Consider the following 16,337-nt stretch of genomic DNA (forward strand, 5'->3'; position numbering starts at 1 on the left):
ACTATGTCAGTGGTGCTCAAAATGATATGTATTTGACCACGGACCCCCATCTCAAAATATTTAGTTCCAGGGACCACCCAGAAGCAAACTTTTAGTTACAAACATTCGCTTTAAAAAGACAAATATTCAAAGATTTGCTAAAATTTTCATGACTTTTTCAAAAATAGCAGATCTACAAACTTGCGTGTGAGCTTGTATATCTGCTATTTTTCCACTGGTTAAAGCATTCAATAATTCTAGGCCTAAATGGGTTTAATACATTCAGTCTCATTCTAAAACGGTCGATTCATTCATCAAACCTAGACCGACTTTCTTCATCCGTGCTGTAGTTTTCTTTGCGTTCTCTTAGGAAATGGGCCGACGGGAATGTTTATAATTGAGGTGTTTGGGGTGATCACGGTCAAGCCCTTAGCAAGGTTATTCGTACTGATCCACTTAAACCCCTATATATTCCGTTTACAGGGGTCCCACAGGGGACCTCTACTCTCTATACCATGGCAGCTGCTTTTTCCCCTCCAGACCAAATCTATATGCCATAAATAGACGATCTAAAAGCTCACGTCGCGTAGCAACGGTTAATTGTTTGTCCCAGAATAGGGGCGCTAGGTTTCAAGTCAGTAAAATGTCTAGGGTAGATTGTAGTTTCAGGTTTATTGACATCTTTGAACTGCGTATCATCTAGTAAATAAGTTAATACTCTTGCGCTCACACCTTCATAGTAACGTTATAATAATTAAGGACATTGTTACCTCGTGCGAACTTGTACTGTAAAACCTGTATTGTGGAACATTAAGTCATTATGTCTAATCCTACCTCCAGGACAAGATTTGTATGTTCTCGAAATTATACTGAGTAGTTACACTCATTTGTGGAGTCGTCGAGTAATACGATGTAGGGATGGGACGATATGAAAATGTCATATCACGATTATTGTGACAAAAGAAATCGCTATTTATGATATTATCGCGAAAATCAAAATCCATTATCCTGGGGCGGAACATTTGCCAAAAAAATAGCCGATCTACAAGCTCACAACGCGTCGCATTGCGGTTGTGAGCTTGTAGATCGGCTATTTTTTGGCAAAGACATTTGATAGAGAGTGAAAAAACGACTGTATCAAATATTGTATGTATATTATGAATACCTTTTACCATTATAGAAGGTTTAAATGTTACCGGATATGCAGCACTGCAAATAAAAGGTGAATTGATCCCTGTGCATGACGGAGGACGATATCATGATAAATTAAATCTCCACGATACGATTATCGTGTTTTTTATCACGATAAACGATAATATCGTGTATCGTCCCATTTCTAATACAATGCATACTATGCAATGAATAGGCTATTGTTGTTGTTGTTTTGTTTGGCACACACAGTGGGAATAACTATTGTAGAGCAGCAGGGGGGCAGTGGCTCAGGGGTAAAGTGGCCGGTAGTGCGGCCGAATGGAGAACCGCAAAGGTTCCCAGTTCGATCGGAATTATAAGATGTGTTTGCGTTTTCGTTTGAAAAATGTATAGAATTCTTAAATTGTTTCTTTTCCAACAAATAAAATTATATATTTCAAATGGTTTTCCAGCCTTTGAGATATATATTAAATCTTTTGTAGGAAAGGAAAATCTGATTTTTACTCAAGTCGTGTCCCATAAAAATTGATCCTCGACCAACAAATGGGTGGCGACGCAGTGTTTTGGGAACCAGTGTCCGAGACCTAAGCCCGTTTACACTGAGCCAAACGTCTGGATTTTTTTTCAAAAGTTATGGCAATTTTGAAATTCACGCCATGTGAAAACGGACACTTATTTTGTGTGCCGGAAGATTTGGCGTCCGAGATGTCACGGCAAACTACCTAGTAATTTTAGCTGAAAGTACCGGGAGAATACAAATTTTCCTTCAGTGAAAACTCATACCGTGATTTTTGACTTTTTTTTGACAAGCAGGTGCGTGCAAGGAGCCAATATTAACAGTTAAAGCATTGTATTTGGGATTAAAAACAATCTGAATGTAAAGGAATATGATAGAAACAAAATACAGCTTCACCTTGCATAAGGAGATTAATTATTAGGCTAGAATCCATTGCATTCTCCAGCCTATACGGCCGCGGGTGCTGAAAAATGCAATCTATTGCTAGATCAATTCATGATTCATACTTATTTTAGCCTAATTTTAATTAAGCTGTGTGGTTTTGATATACGTCCGGTCTGGAGAACGAGAGTCTGGGATGCCATACGCTCATTATGCTGTGATGAAAGTTGGAAAGTTTCTCGTCGTTGTGTGATGATTAAAAGTGTTTACGTTGCATCAGGGGTCCTTTATGAACCTTATTTGTTGTTGCATGAAGAATATGTCTTGTACCTTGTTAAATACATTTTGTAGGGTTCAGGGTGAGAGACAGAAAGAGAGACAGACAACGAAAGCGGCCAGTGTGGTGCCGTTGCCATGTCTGCTAATTATAAGCGACTCTGGGCTTGATTTCCATAAAGTTGCTTGTATATATCGATAGTTGCTGGTTGCGGTTTATTTGTTGTGAGCTTGTAGATCGGCAATTTTCAAGTAGCTAATAGTGGCCTAGATAATATCACTTTTTGGGGCTTATTTTCGTGCACCTGGTTGCTTATTCCTCTCACAAAATCTGGCAACACTGGTCTTTCATGCCGCCACAATGGTTTAGTGAAAATGATGTATTTTACGGCTATACCAGCATTTTTGCTGCCAATGAGGGCATGTGAAAACACCAAAAAAACAAAACTCTGGGGAGGAACAATTCCGGAACTGTAGTGAAAACATGCTCCTAGAAGACTCTTCAGCCCCTATCAGAGTCGGTACCGCGGTGAAGAGCTATCCACCGCGGTGTAGTCTTTTTGAGTCATAAAACTACAACGTTACGCCATTACTCGCGGTGAAGAGCTTTCCACCGCGAGTCCCAACACATCTCTCTGTTTTTACTTTCAGACAGATAGGCTCTTCACCCCGTTCACTGATTGGTCGATCTAGACCCAGTCAGTCACGGTGAATAGGACTTCACCGTGACTGACTATGATGGCCTCCACTTATTTTCTCACTTTAGGTGGATAGCTTTACACCTAAAATTTTCGCTGAATAGCTCTTCACCCTGGACTCTGATAGAGGCTTTCTCCCTCCTGGCTCCCCATGTTCTACCGCAGCCTGTAACTCACCTCTTGTGACTCCACCTCAACCCTCCTAGCACTCCTCATTCCTTGTTTTAACAGTTGCCAGGCATACTATACAAATGTATAGGAGTTACTTGTTCGCACATGCTGTGAAATGTTATTTAGATTCATCCTTTTCTTTATTAACCCTTTGCCGTCCGAAATAGAATGGTGGTTGGTAGATTAGCCGTGAAATTTCTATTATTGTATTGTGATCTGAGACATAATATTATGTTTATAAACATGAGCCCGCCGCCCCTCCTTCTTGGACAGCGCCGTTGTTTTTTCTTTCCCCCCCCCCCCAGGTCATTAGCTCACCGTGATTTTCTCGATCTCCGTTGGGATAAAGTGGTGGTTTTGGCCGAGCATCGATCTCCCTGTGCGTTTCGCGTGCGCGATCCGCGCGCATAACGATCCATGCATATAGTCCAGGAGTGACTGAACAGTCGATGTGTCCACTTTGGATAGCCTAGCACCTAGCACTCCAGCTCTGCTAGTGCTAAAAACAAGAAGTGGGTGGGAGGAAGGAAGGCTGAAGAAGGAGAGGCCATGAGAGTCACTTCTGTTCATGTCAGAGCACCCACGAGCCACCGATGGACGAGCGGTGACTAGGGAAGGTTAGACGATCGCCGATTTTCGGATCAAATGACAAAGTCCGGGAAAGTACGGCGTGGCTGAGACTCCTTGCTGGGATGTGCGATATACTACGGTTTTAACATTAAGGGGCTCCCCGTGGCTTACAAAGTGTTAACAACCGCAATGGCTCCCAAGTTCCATCCTTTTCTGGACCAGGGCCCTCTTGGAAATCTAGAAAAGGTCATGGAAGTGTTTGCCCTGGCTACAAGGACCCTTTCTTGCACCAATAGGCACTTGGACATACATGCACTGATTGCACTCACATGTATTTTTGAAACATCGTGGACAAAAATCTTTTGAATGTCAAATGTCAAATGTGTGGAATTTTGGGGGTCCTTGACATGAAAACGTTTTGAGCACCACTGATATAGAAACACACATTTTTCAGAAAACTGTAAGGATTTAGAAGAGGTCTTGACATTAACTCATATGCTGCCATTTAACAATACCTTCGTACTCTTTAACTGCCATTCGTCTCCATAGACTTCCATGTAATTCATAGTGCACGGATCATGCACACCCATGCCTAGATAATGCACCACGTGTGTCCACATTGCTCACAGCTTTCAAACAAAAAAATCCGAATGGAAATCCGTTCAGGCATTCATGAGATAGCAGCCATTATGTTTTACACTGTTGTGAGCTTGGAGGTCTGCTACCTGAGTTGTATGGGGGTTGTATGGGGGTTAAACAAGCAATTTCGCGATCGCTATCATGCCTACTAACGTTTTTGGGGTCCAAAAAAAAAATTTTGAAAAAAAAAAAAAAAAAAAAAAAAATTTTTTTTTTTTTTTTTTTTTTTATTTACGGGATTCACGGGCGTGGCAGGGTGGTACAACGGGATTTTTAAGGGATTCACGTTTTTGGCAGTTAATGAGTTAAAGGACAACTTCAGTTTTTTACAACAAGGGTTCATATTTTAGATTGTAATTAGAGCAAAGAAAAGGTGAGTGTTAAAATGTTTTCATTTACTTATTTCTATCAGTTTATCACGTGTAGCGTGATAAAATGTGGGGCATGCGTACGCATGGGGGCATGCGTACAAGTGGCTAAATATGTATTTTTAGACACAATAAGCCAGCAATTTCTTTATTGCTATTTACAGTAACACTACTAGGCCCCATAAGTCACATCTAACCACAAAAGGTTGTGTTGTATCTTTGGAATGGGCTTATTCTGTGTAAAAAGACCACTTGTACGCATGCCCACAGCCACTGAAATCAAATAATTAAAATCTCTAAAACGATAGAAAGAAGTAAATAAAAACATTTTAACACTCATCTTTTATATATTCTTTAATTACAATCTAAAACATGAACCCTTGTTGTAAAAAACAAAGTTGTCCTTTAAGGCTTGTCCTAATAACAAAAAAAATATTATTATTATTATTTATTTTACAAGTGGCTCTTGGTTTCACTTTTTTGTGACACTCCTAGCAGCGTTGTGCTGTATGCAGACTATGGACTGATGATAATATGGAGTGGAGGGTGGAGGGAGCAAGGGAGGTCATTAGCAGTCCTTTTGTTTTTTTTATTTTATTTCATTGTCTGACTCCTATGCATGCATTTAAGAAAGAAATGACTGTGAAATGTCTCATTTTTATCCGGACAAGTGACTTTTGTGCCCGGACAAGTGCAATGGGAAATGTACTTGTCCAAAGGACAAGTGCCTCAAAATGTTAATGTGTTGTTTTTTGTTTAACATTTGTTTCACAGGGTCTTAATGGTATAAAGTTGAAGTGCCTATAGGCAGGCACGTAGACACATAGACATCAAAGGGGGCTTGAGCCCCTGCCCTTTTATCCGTCTGTAGACCTCTCCAGACCATTAATGCAGTTTTTTACTATGGTGAAAGAAATGCAAATGCCCTCTTTCCATGCCATACTTGAAGGCAGCGTTCAAGAGAAATTGCCTTGACCAAACTCTCCTGAACTTGAATGCAGCCGTCTCATGTTGAAAGAATTGTCCTCTCTGTTTATTATGCTTAGTTCAGTGTGGTATCACACACCGAAAATAGCCGACGTTAGAGAGGCAGGGGCTGAGATTTGTAAAAGGGCCTTTTGGTGGAAATATCGAAAATAGCAGACCTCCAAGCTGTCGCTTGGAGCGTCGCGACGCGTTGTGAGCTTCACATGAAAAGGTTTGAGAACCACTGACATAGTAGTCTCTCAAGGACAAACTGAGCTCCAGTTAAGCGAAAAGGACCTTTTCTTTGATGATGGCTAGCCAGATTTGATGATGGCTATGACACAGAAACATAGGTTTTTCAAAAAACCTTAGAAGGATTCAAAAGGCACTTATAGAATCGGGTCAAAATTCGAATTTTCACGATTTTTAAAAAATAGCAGATTTACAAGCTCGCAGTGCGGCACTCGGTGCCGCGCTGTGAGCTTGTATATCTGCTATTTTTCAATAGTTAAAGCATGAAATAATGATACACGATAATGTGTACCCGTTCTAAATGGGTTAATGGTATAAAGTTGAAGTTGAAGTGCCTATAGGACAGTAACTGACCTGCTTCCGGATGGCTTCCAGGTCTCTGTCTCGCACAAAGTCCTCCCTCAGCCGCACCCTGGTGAGCCTGGTGCTGCGGGGGTCCGAGAACAGCTGGAAGAAGCCCTCCTGGGGCTCAAAGGTACTGTCCGTGTGCACCAGCTCCGTGTACCTGTTCCACACACACACACAGGCACGCACAAAGGACACCAGTTCACTTTACGCAAAACCAGTAATTCGGGATGTTTCGCTCAAATAGAATGGATCGTTTCTTTTCAAGAAACCGAAAAGAGTGTTTAAATCGATTTCAATGTGATTATTGTCATTCATGAAGCCGCCTTGAATTTAGGAATTTAGGCCATTTAGGACCGATGCCAATTCTAAAAAAAACTCATTCTAAATCCTAAACGACGCCTTCTGAAAAACGACAAATATCTATTCAAGAATTACAAAAACATTATGTTGCTATATTCGTCACTGTCCGGCAGGAACCTTTTTATCTTTCAAATGTGTATGTTTTTTTTTCGTAAATTAAAGCCCTACTTCATCATACAAAAGTGTCGCACAAAAGTAGTGGAAATCATGCATAAATACAATTGTTTTGTATCAATGTCATCAAAAAACACCAAATAACGGACGATTATACAGCGGCATCGCCATAAAACGACACATCGGCGGGCTGTGAAACACAGATAAGAGGAACAACGCTAGGCGTGTTGACGTGGGACTTGCGTACGTGTTGACGAGCCTGTCGCAGATCTCGCTGGGCAGGAAGATGTCGGAGCGCAGGCACAGCTTGCCGCGGCTGCCCGGGTAGCACATGGTCTTGCGGAGGTTCCTCAGACAGTAGGCGGTGCACAGCGTCATGAGCGTGTCCGGGTTGTCCTCCGCTTTGCACGCCATGGTGGTGGCCGCTCCGGGGAAGGGGAGGGGAGGGGAGGAGGGTAGGGGAGGGGGGAGGGGTGCACGCGCGCACGCCCAAGCGGCGGATCGATCCTCGCCTCGCCAGAGGGGTGGGGGGGGGGTGGGGGGTGCGACGGCGGCGGCGACGATGTCACCGACGACAATTCTAGAAAACATTAATAAAAAAGGTTCTTAATTAGAGCAGTGGTTCACAAGTGGCGTCAGTTCAGGAAAAGCTAAGGTATGGCAACATGACTGGTGTCTTGCACGCGTGCGAAGGCGCAACAGGCGTGATACATTTATTTTATTTTGTCCCCCGTTTCTAAGGTTTCTTGGGCTGGATATGGCAGCCTGGAACGGTTGTTCAAGTGCAGCATGTTAGTAAACGTGCCACAATTAACGCTAATGCATTGCACCTGTGCAGCTGACCTGCAGAACCTGGGAATATACCATTTTGTCAAGATGGGGAGAATACAAGTGTGGAGAATATAATTATAATACCTTATTAAAGTGAGCATTTTGTTAAATTTTGCATTTGTAGTTATTTTACTGTAATTTAACAACATAATAACCAGCACAGAAAGAGACATTCGTGGATTTATATTTAAAAGTAACTTTTATTTTCTCCCCTGGACCCAGGGTATGGCAGCTGCATAACCCTGTTATACTGAAGAAGACCTCACTGGTCGAAACGTCTATTTGCTGCTTGCTAAATAAAAATTGGAGCAACCAAAAGTGAGTGCGGGCTACCTTGTTTGTACTTAGTATTACTGCACTGTCAGTTATAGCTCAGCACCAAAGACAGGAGGATGTGCGTTATTTTTTCTCTAAAAGCTGCATACCCCTGCCATACCCAATTGACGCTCCTGATTTTAACTTGGGAGTGGGGACTCCCCCAACCTGGCGAGCACTAAGAGTTGAGGCGAGTTGAGACGAGCGCTAAGAGTTTTTTTTTTTTTGTTATCAATTGTTTTTATTTTCCATAACATGAAATTAGAGACATACATATGAATAGAACAAGAAAAAGTAAAACATTAATCAAAAGAAAAATGCAATTAACAGACAAACAACACAAACAATAGCAAAACAAGAAAAGGAAAAGAAAACCCACCCACCCCCTTTCCCCGGACCAACACGGAATGTACAATAGTGCATGCCTGTGCTAGGCTGTTACCACTATATAGTGATTTCTTGAATCATAGCCTTAAGCTTATCTGCAATGTCCGACCACATATTAATGTTTTCTTCTTTTGCTCCGTGTAACCTTGCTATCGACTGCTCTAAATATACTATATCTAGAAAGGTCAAGGCCCACTGGCGAAACGTTAACGTATGAGGAGGTTTCCACCGCGTAGCTACCATCTTCTTCGCCGCCGTTAATCCAGCAAAGAAGATGCGCTTGCGTATATTGTTTAGTTGCAACTGTGAGACGTCATTTAATAAAAATAAAGAAGGAGAAGATATGATATTAATACTAAAAATAGTTGAAAGTTTGGAGGCAACCATATTCCAGAATGACGACACATTTGGGCATTCCCAAACCATGTGAAGGAAGGTACCAATACTATTTGAGGCGCAGAGAGTGCAGTTGGGATTATTCAAAATCCTCATAGCACATAGTCTGCGGGGAGTTAAATAAGTCCGATGAACAAAATTTAAATGAATTTGTTGATGGTCTGGATTTCTAGAAGATAGCCTAATGTTAGACCATACTGTGTCCCAACAAAAGTCAGGGTCCAAATTTGGTACATCATTCCTCCAAACAGTATCAACAGATAGGGGCCCATAACTACAGTCTAATAAAAAACCATAGAGGGTGGAAACCAAACCTCTTGTTCTGTTACCATCACAGATAAACTCATGGAAGGGGTGCAGTCTAAGGGGAGCTTGCCATGGGACCCCGTAGGTCCTCATGGACGTTCTCAGTTGGAAGTAGAAAAAAAGGGTATTTCCAGGCAGATTGAAGATGTCACACAAATCTCGAAAAGGTCGTAAACCATTTCTATCAAATAAGTCCCCTAATGTACGAATCCCCTTAGCCCTCCACCTTGGAAAGCGAATGGGGCGATCCTCGATTAAAAGTCTTTGATTATTGAACACTGGGGAAAATAAGTTCCATTTACAATCAATCTTACACATCTTTTCAGCTGCCCTCCATACTGCCACTAAATGAGAAATGATAGGTCCAAAGCGAACTTTGCATTGATGTGTAGTTATGTTTGAATAGATAAGATCTCTCAATTCAACAGGCTGCACTAAACTCTCCTCAAGCTCTCTCCAAGAAACCTTATTTGCTGGGTTAAACCAATTTAAAAGGGGGCGGAGCGTGAAGGCCCAATAATAAAATTTAAAGTTGGGCAATGAAAGGCCGCCATCATCACGAGCGCTAAGAGTTGAAGAGTGGAGTTGATCTACATGCTCACAACGCCTTGCAACACGAGGCATTGTGAGCATGTAGATCGACTATTCTCACATTTTCTGCCTTTTTTTTTACAATTTGGCCAATGTTTAATTTGTCATTTTAGAGGTATTAAAAAGTCCTTAAATTGTCACTTTAGAAATGTGCAGATGCCCTATATACACTTAAACTGTATGTTGGTTTGTTTACTGTTGAGTGAGAAAACAATGTTTTACATTAAGTTAATCATCTGGGGACCCCCTCAAAATAGTTTGGGGACTAGGGCTGGGCAATTATTATTTAAACAAACATATATCAAAATGTATATTTATTCATAGAACCAATAACCGGCTTAATCTTGCTCATGTACAGTAGATTAATCCAATAATCAAGAAGGTTGTTTTGATATATTTTGTTTTGTTCTTTTATTTTACCGAATCGATACAAATCCTTTATTATCTTATCTTTTTTATATAATCGACTAAATCGATTTGTCAGATTAACCACGTGATCCTGTATTATACTTTGTTGTACAGTCTTGGTGTACAGAAATAGCCAATCTACAAGCTCACAACATGCCACTATGCGATGTGTAGCTTTTAGATGGGCTATTTTCGCACATCTTTTCACACACAATGATCGTTCATTAATCATATTCGAGGCAAAATGTTTAAATAATCGTGACATTGATTTGAAGTCATACCGCCCAGGCCTAGCCCGATCGATGCCAGATTTCTGTGTTTGATGCTGATCTCAATTGTGGAGAGTCTTAGACCACCTGTAATGTTGTCACTCATATTTTGACAAAAAGTGCAGAATTCGAATCAATTTGGAAAACTTTAGATTTGATTACATTTTCTATTTGAGATCATTTTATGTATAAGCTCAAGAAAGAAATGCAAACACAAATAACGTTTTGATAGATAAAAAGTTAAAGAAAACATGTAATTAAGTATAACAGCTCAATATATATAATATTTAATTATGCAATGAACAAGAAAACTAGTAAATATATGATACCACGTATGTCCTATTAAATCCTGTCTAAAATAGCAGATCTAAAAGCTCACAGCTCTGCTATTTCGCTGATAGGCTGCCGGTATCTTCAAACTGTTCAAATGATAGTAGATATAAAACAGCCAGACTGAACTGGTTCCTAACATTGATTAACATAATCAATGGGTGTGATCAGGATGATGTTATGATCTGTGAACTTGATTGTTTGTGTTACTGTTGTTTGGATGTGCCAGACGATGATGTCACTGGTAGACGGTTTCTGAACTGCCCACAGCCCAGAGACACAGACCAATAAGACAAGAATTGTGCTGTTTTATTGTGAACATTAGTTCACCAATTATAGGTTTAAAAGTGTTGAAGTAGTCCTTTAAGTTACTAGTTACTTCTTTGCATATTTAGATTACCTGATAAATTATTATTATAGGGTAAGCCACACATTACAATCAGCCCCACGTGTGTGATGAACACATTAAAGGAGTAGTTCAACGCCAAAATGACTTTTTTTCTATTGAATTACACACGTCATGGAGACTTGAGTTCAATAATATTTTTTTGTGTTTGTCGCATTCCTAAGACAAAATGTCTATTTTAGTAAATTCACCCTCATTGATTCCGGATGGGGACCCACATGCATTTGGGTCCCCATCCGGAATCTATGGGGGTACATTTATTGTTATCAAATTATTTTCTTATGAATGTGACAAATACCAAAAAATATTATTGAACTCAAGTCTCCATGGCGTGAGAAATCAATAGAAAAAAAGCCATTCTGGGGGTGAACTACTCATTTAATTGACTAGTAATTGCAATCTATAATAATAATTGTGAAATGGACCATTCTACATAATGAGTAGCCTACTTTTAGAACAGTTTGATACTGTAGGTATGCCAATGTTGTTTTGTACATTTACTTTTGACAGTGTTTCCACATTGTAGTCTATTATTGCTACTTAACATAAATGAAATCAAGAGTTGAATGACTGACGCTTATAATAGAAACTTGACATTAGGAAATCGACATAAAAGGCAATCAACATTAGTAATAAAGGATATATTAGTATTGTCATCAGTATTAATGTTAGCTTACTATGTACATTTACTCTGACATCAGCACAAAAGCTATAGTTACATGTAATGTCACTTCAGATCCAATATTGTTTTTACTTTGACACAGTTGGCTTCAGATTTAACTTCAGGTCAGACTTTGACACAGTGCTATAATTACATGTAATGTCAAGTCAGACCGGTTACATTTACTTTGACATCACCACAGCAGTTATAGTTACAGTTACACGTCAGAATGGATGCAAACACTTTGACATCTGGCATACATTGTTAACTCAGGTCAGAATTTGGAGTGAGTTCTATAGGCCTATATCCATTTACTTTGAGCCCACTACAGTGTAATAACTTCAGATCAAATTACATTCTTGGACAATGAACATCACCACAACAGTGACAGTTTACATGTAATGCCAGAACATAGATGCAGACAATTTGACATTGGCTGCCAAAATTGTAAACTCAGATGATCATCAGAATTTACATTCGTGCATCGTCCGCATCCATTTACTTTGACATCACTACTAAATGTATCGGATATATTCCAACACTCACCGTTGGAACTGTCAGCGCCACCGGGCAGAATATCCCCCATGTTAATGTAACGTGAGGTCAAGAGACAGAGACACATAATACTTTGACATTCCCCAACCACCACTAGCTACAGAGCAGCATATAGATACTCACATGACAACACTAACACAACAGAGCTCTGGTAGCGGTGCTGTTGCTTGTGAACAGCGCTCAGAACAGCTCCAGAACACTCCAGTGATCAGACCTACTGGTTCAGCACCTTTGATCCATCAACCATCAAGGTATAGACTTTGGATCAGAACAGTGTCCTTTACAACAGGCTAGCTAGTAGCCATCGGTAGCCATGTACACACTCTCTCTCCCCCCCTCTCTCTCTCTCTCTCTCTCTCTCTCCAGCGTAAGTGAAGGTCTCTTTACCCTGCTGTGCTGAGTATGTGTCTCTCACTCTGTCCGTCTCTGTTCAGTGCGATCAGACCTGTCTGTGCGATCTGTCTCTGGTTATGGTGTGCTGTTGTTGTTTTCTTGTGTTTTATTCCATGATCGGTGTTTGTTCTTCACTCATCCAGAGAGCTGCTTTTTTTTTCCTCCACCGATGTCAACAAACAACAGGCTCCTCCTCCTCCTCTTCTTCTTCTACTCCTTCTGCTCCTTCTCTCTCCTGCTTCTGGCTGCTTCTCCTGGGTTGCCAGGTCTGGAAGCTTCGAAGGGTCCCACATGAGCCTAGGTAGTACAGTACAGTACAGTACAGTACAGTACAGTACAGTACAGTACAAGTTCAGTGGGTCGAGACCCATTTGAGGGTCATGAGCCAATTTGTATGGGTCACTCACGACTCGAGTAAAAATTAAATTATTTTCCTATATATTTATTTATTTTCCATTTATAAAAAAAAATATGTATATTTCAAAAGATAATAATAATAATACATTTTAAAACAAACAAACACACCTAAGAAATTCCTGAAAAAAGTAAAAACTAATTAAGAAGTAGTGAAAAGAGCTTGTAGATCACTAGTTTGGGCCCCGGGCAAGCTTTTTTGTGCCAGGGACTCCAATCACCCCAGATTTATTTTGTTAAAATCTCTAAAATATAAACTTATTTTGTTTTCCTTTTTTCTTTTTTCAATAGTCAATCACTCAATCTACAAGCACACAAGCTGTCACGTGGTGACATTGTGAGCTTGTAAATTGGTTATTTTCAAATAGCCGGTGTCTAGGGTTAAAGAGATCAAACTTATTTTGATGCCATAGGGCAGGCCTATAATTTCACTATATGGACCCCCTGGACTCCCCAATGCATTACTATGACTACTTTTCACCCTATATCATGCCTACAGTATATGAATAGCCTACAACCTGTTAACTAGAAATGCACTCTGTTAACTTGTGGCTTGCACAAGTAGGCCATGTATGGCCTTCTTCTGCACAAGCCACTGGCATCACCGCTTCCAAAAAGTAAAAGGCAAAATTATGACTAAATGTCTAGTACAACTGGCAACTGCCATAGTCTAAAATCCTCTTTGGGATTAGATAGATAGATAGATAGATAGATAGATAGATAGATAGATAGATAGATAGATAGATAGATAGATAGATAGATAGATAGATAGATAGATAGATAGATTGAAGAGACGTCATGAGGTGTGCTCACCACTGGCGATGCCAATGACATCACCACTGGCATCACCAGGAATACCGGTCCCTCATTGCCTGACAGGCCTGTTAATGTTGACATTGCCAGAATAAGAGTGCATGGCCTTAAATAAGAGAGGACACCAAAATACATCCTTAAATTGTCACTTTAGAAATTTGCAGATACACTAAACTTTATGTTGGTTTGTTTACTGTTGAGTGAGAAAACAATGTTGCACACTAAGTTAATCATCTGACTTTTCATTTAGACCACCAGGATATAGTTGTAATACATGATAATAGATTCTATTGTGTTATAACCACTATTATAATCTATTATAGTGTATTATAATTATCATAGTAATACATTAATACTTTATATTATAATCACAGTTATAATCCATTATAGTGTAATATAATTTAGGATAGTTGTAATACAAATTTATATTGTATTATAATCACAGTTAAAACGGTCAATTTGTTTCTTACCGATAGGGGTACTTTTGTGCAATGGAACGTAGATATATTTATGTCAGGAGTCTCAAACTGGCGGCCCGGGGGCCATTTGCGGCCCGCGAGACGATATTTTGTGGCCCTCACCTTAATATGAAAGTTTAATGTTAGTGCGGCCCACAAGTTTTATATGAACCTCAAAACAGTTAATAATACAATACAGTTAACAGTACAGTACATAAACACAACTTGTTTACACCAGGGTCCTTGTTCATCTTATTTTGTGTTAAAAAATAAAAAAAGATATTTAAGAAGATTGGAACTTTTTAAAATGTCTTTGATGGGGAGATATACAGTAGTTGACTGGTATGAAACTACAGTATAATAATAAAAAAGATTAGTGCACATGCACTAATTTGTTTTATTAGTGCATGTGCGCTGAGGCTGCGGCCCAGCCTCAGCCAGACTCTGCCTCCAGCGGCCCAAAGGTAAATTGAGTTTGAGACCCCTGATTTATGTGGTGTGGTGTGGTGTGGTGTAGTGTGGTGTGGTGTGGTGCTAAAGCTGCAGTCGAAAAGGGGCTGTGTGTGTGGACAGTGGATGTATATGATCTGATGTGTAGTTTTATGCTAGTCCTCAAAGCACTTTATATTTACACATTATTCATTTAAAGACATCCAGTTGCATACATTTTCGATTAACATTTTTTCTGCTGTCCATGAGTTTTGATACATTTTTAATTCATATTGATTTTATTTGTTTTCATTGTGGTCCAATTGAACCCTTATTACCTGCCTGAAATTCAATTTCTGTGAGTGCAGGGTTCAGTTTCCATTGAAGAGTGGACACAAGTCTGTGAACACAAGGGGACAAATTTAAAGATTTAAAGTAAATCATTAATCCACATTTCGGTTCAGTCTCGATCAGCAGGGGTCACTGTTGCTTTAATTTCTGTGGCTCATTCCTTTTATTTGGTTAATAAAAAAAATGCATCTTCTTCAGGTGAAAAGTGGCATTATGGGAGTCTTCAATCAAGTTCAGCAAGATATAAAGCAAGGAAATAACAATGTTGTAATTTTCTCAACAAAAATGTGTGTGAATTAGCAAGGGTGTCGGTTCTGCAGTCGCTAAATTGCACTGTGGTGAAGAAAAAAGAGTTGAGCTGGAAGGCAAAGCTCTCTGTCTACCGAGCAATCTTCGTTCCTATCTCACCTATGGTCATGAAGTGTGGGTCATGACCGTAAGTATAAGGTCGCGGGTGCAAGTGGCCGAAATGGGTTTCCTCATACAGGTGGCTGGTATCTCCCTTAGAGATAGGGTGAGAAGTTCAGTCACCCGAGAGAGACTTGGAGTAGAACCGCTGCTCCTACACTTGGAAAGGAGTCAGCTTAGGTGGTTCGGGCATCTAGTACGGAGCGCCTTCCTAGGAAGGTCCTCGATGCGCGTCCCACTGGGAGGAGACCCCGTGGCACGTTCGTTTTGTATACTGTACCTTCATGTTGCTAATTCTGCTCTAAATGCAAAAAGGCCCAATGGTTTCTGTTCCAAACGTTATACTCACATAACAACTGTAATCACTGACTGTCAGCTTTTTATTTCAATCTAAACAAATAAGGACATGGACAAGTTAGTTAGTGCAAGCATTGCATTTTAAATAGGGCCTACAATTAAATACCTCTCCTGGTTGCAGTGGTGGAAAGTAACAAATTATTTACTCAAGCATGTTTTCAAAATTGGGGTTATGTGTCAAAGGTCATGTCTCACCTAGATGATCTGACATGAATTCTGACCTGATGCAGTGGTGTCAGTTCAGAAAAAGCTAAGGTATGGCAACATGACTGGTGTCTTGCACACGCGCGAAGGCGCGCGTGCAAGACACCAGTCATGTTGCCATACCTTAGCAACAGGCATGATACATTTATTTTAAGAAGTACATTTAATTTTTTTCCCCCATTTCTACAGTTTCTTGGGCTGGATATTGCAGCCTGGAACAGTTGTTCAAGTGCAGCTAAACTTGGCATGTTAGTAAACATGTCA

At 40.1% G+C, this 16,337-nt stretch overlaps 1 protein-coding gene across 1 annotated transcript in view; it reads right to left on the reverse strand.

Annotated features, from left to right (window-relative positions):
* zer1 (zyg-11 related, cell cycle regulator) overlaps positions 1-12,792 on the reverse strand; it is a 34,371-nt gene extending 21,579 nt beyond the window's left edge. The window contains exons 1-3 of the mRNA XM_080742444.1: positions 12,370-12,792; positions 7,039-7,371; positions 6,324-6,474 (exon numbers count right to left, since the gene is read on the reverse strand). Coding sequence (XP_080598570.1) covers positions 6,324-6,474; positions 7,039-7,205 — 318 coding nt within the window. The 5' untranslated portion in view covers positions 7,206-7,371; positions 12,370-12,792. The remainder of the gene's footprint in view (positions 1-6,323; positions 6,475-7,038; positions 7,372-12,369) is intronic.
* Between the last annotated feature and the right edge of the window lie 3,545 nt (positions 12,793-16,337).

This window comes from Nannobrachium achirus (genome assembly GCF_963921795.1).
Source record: "Nannobrachium achirus genome assembly, chromosome: 15".
In the NCBI taxonomy this organism is placed as follows: domain Eukaryota; kingdom Metazoa; phylum Chordata; class Actinopteri; order Myctophiformes; family Myctophidae; genus Nannobrachium; species Nannobrachium achirus.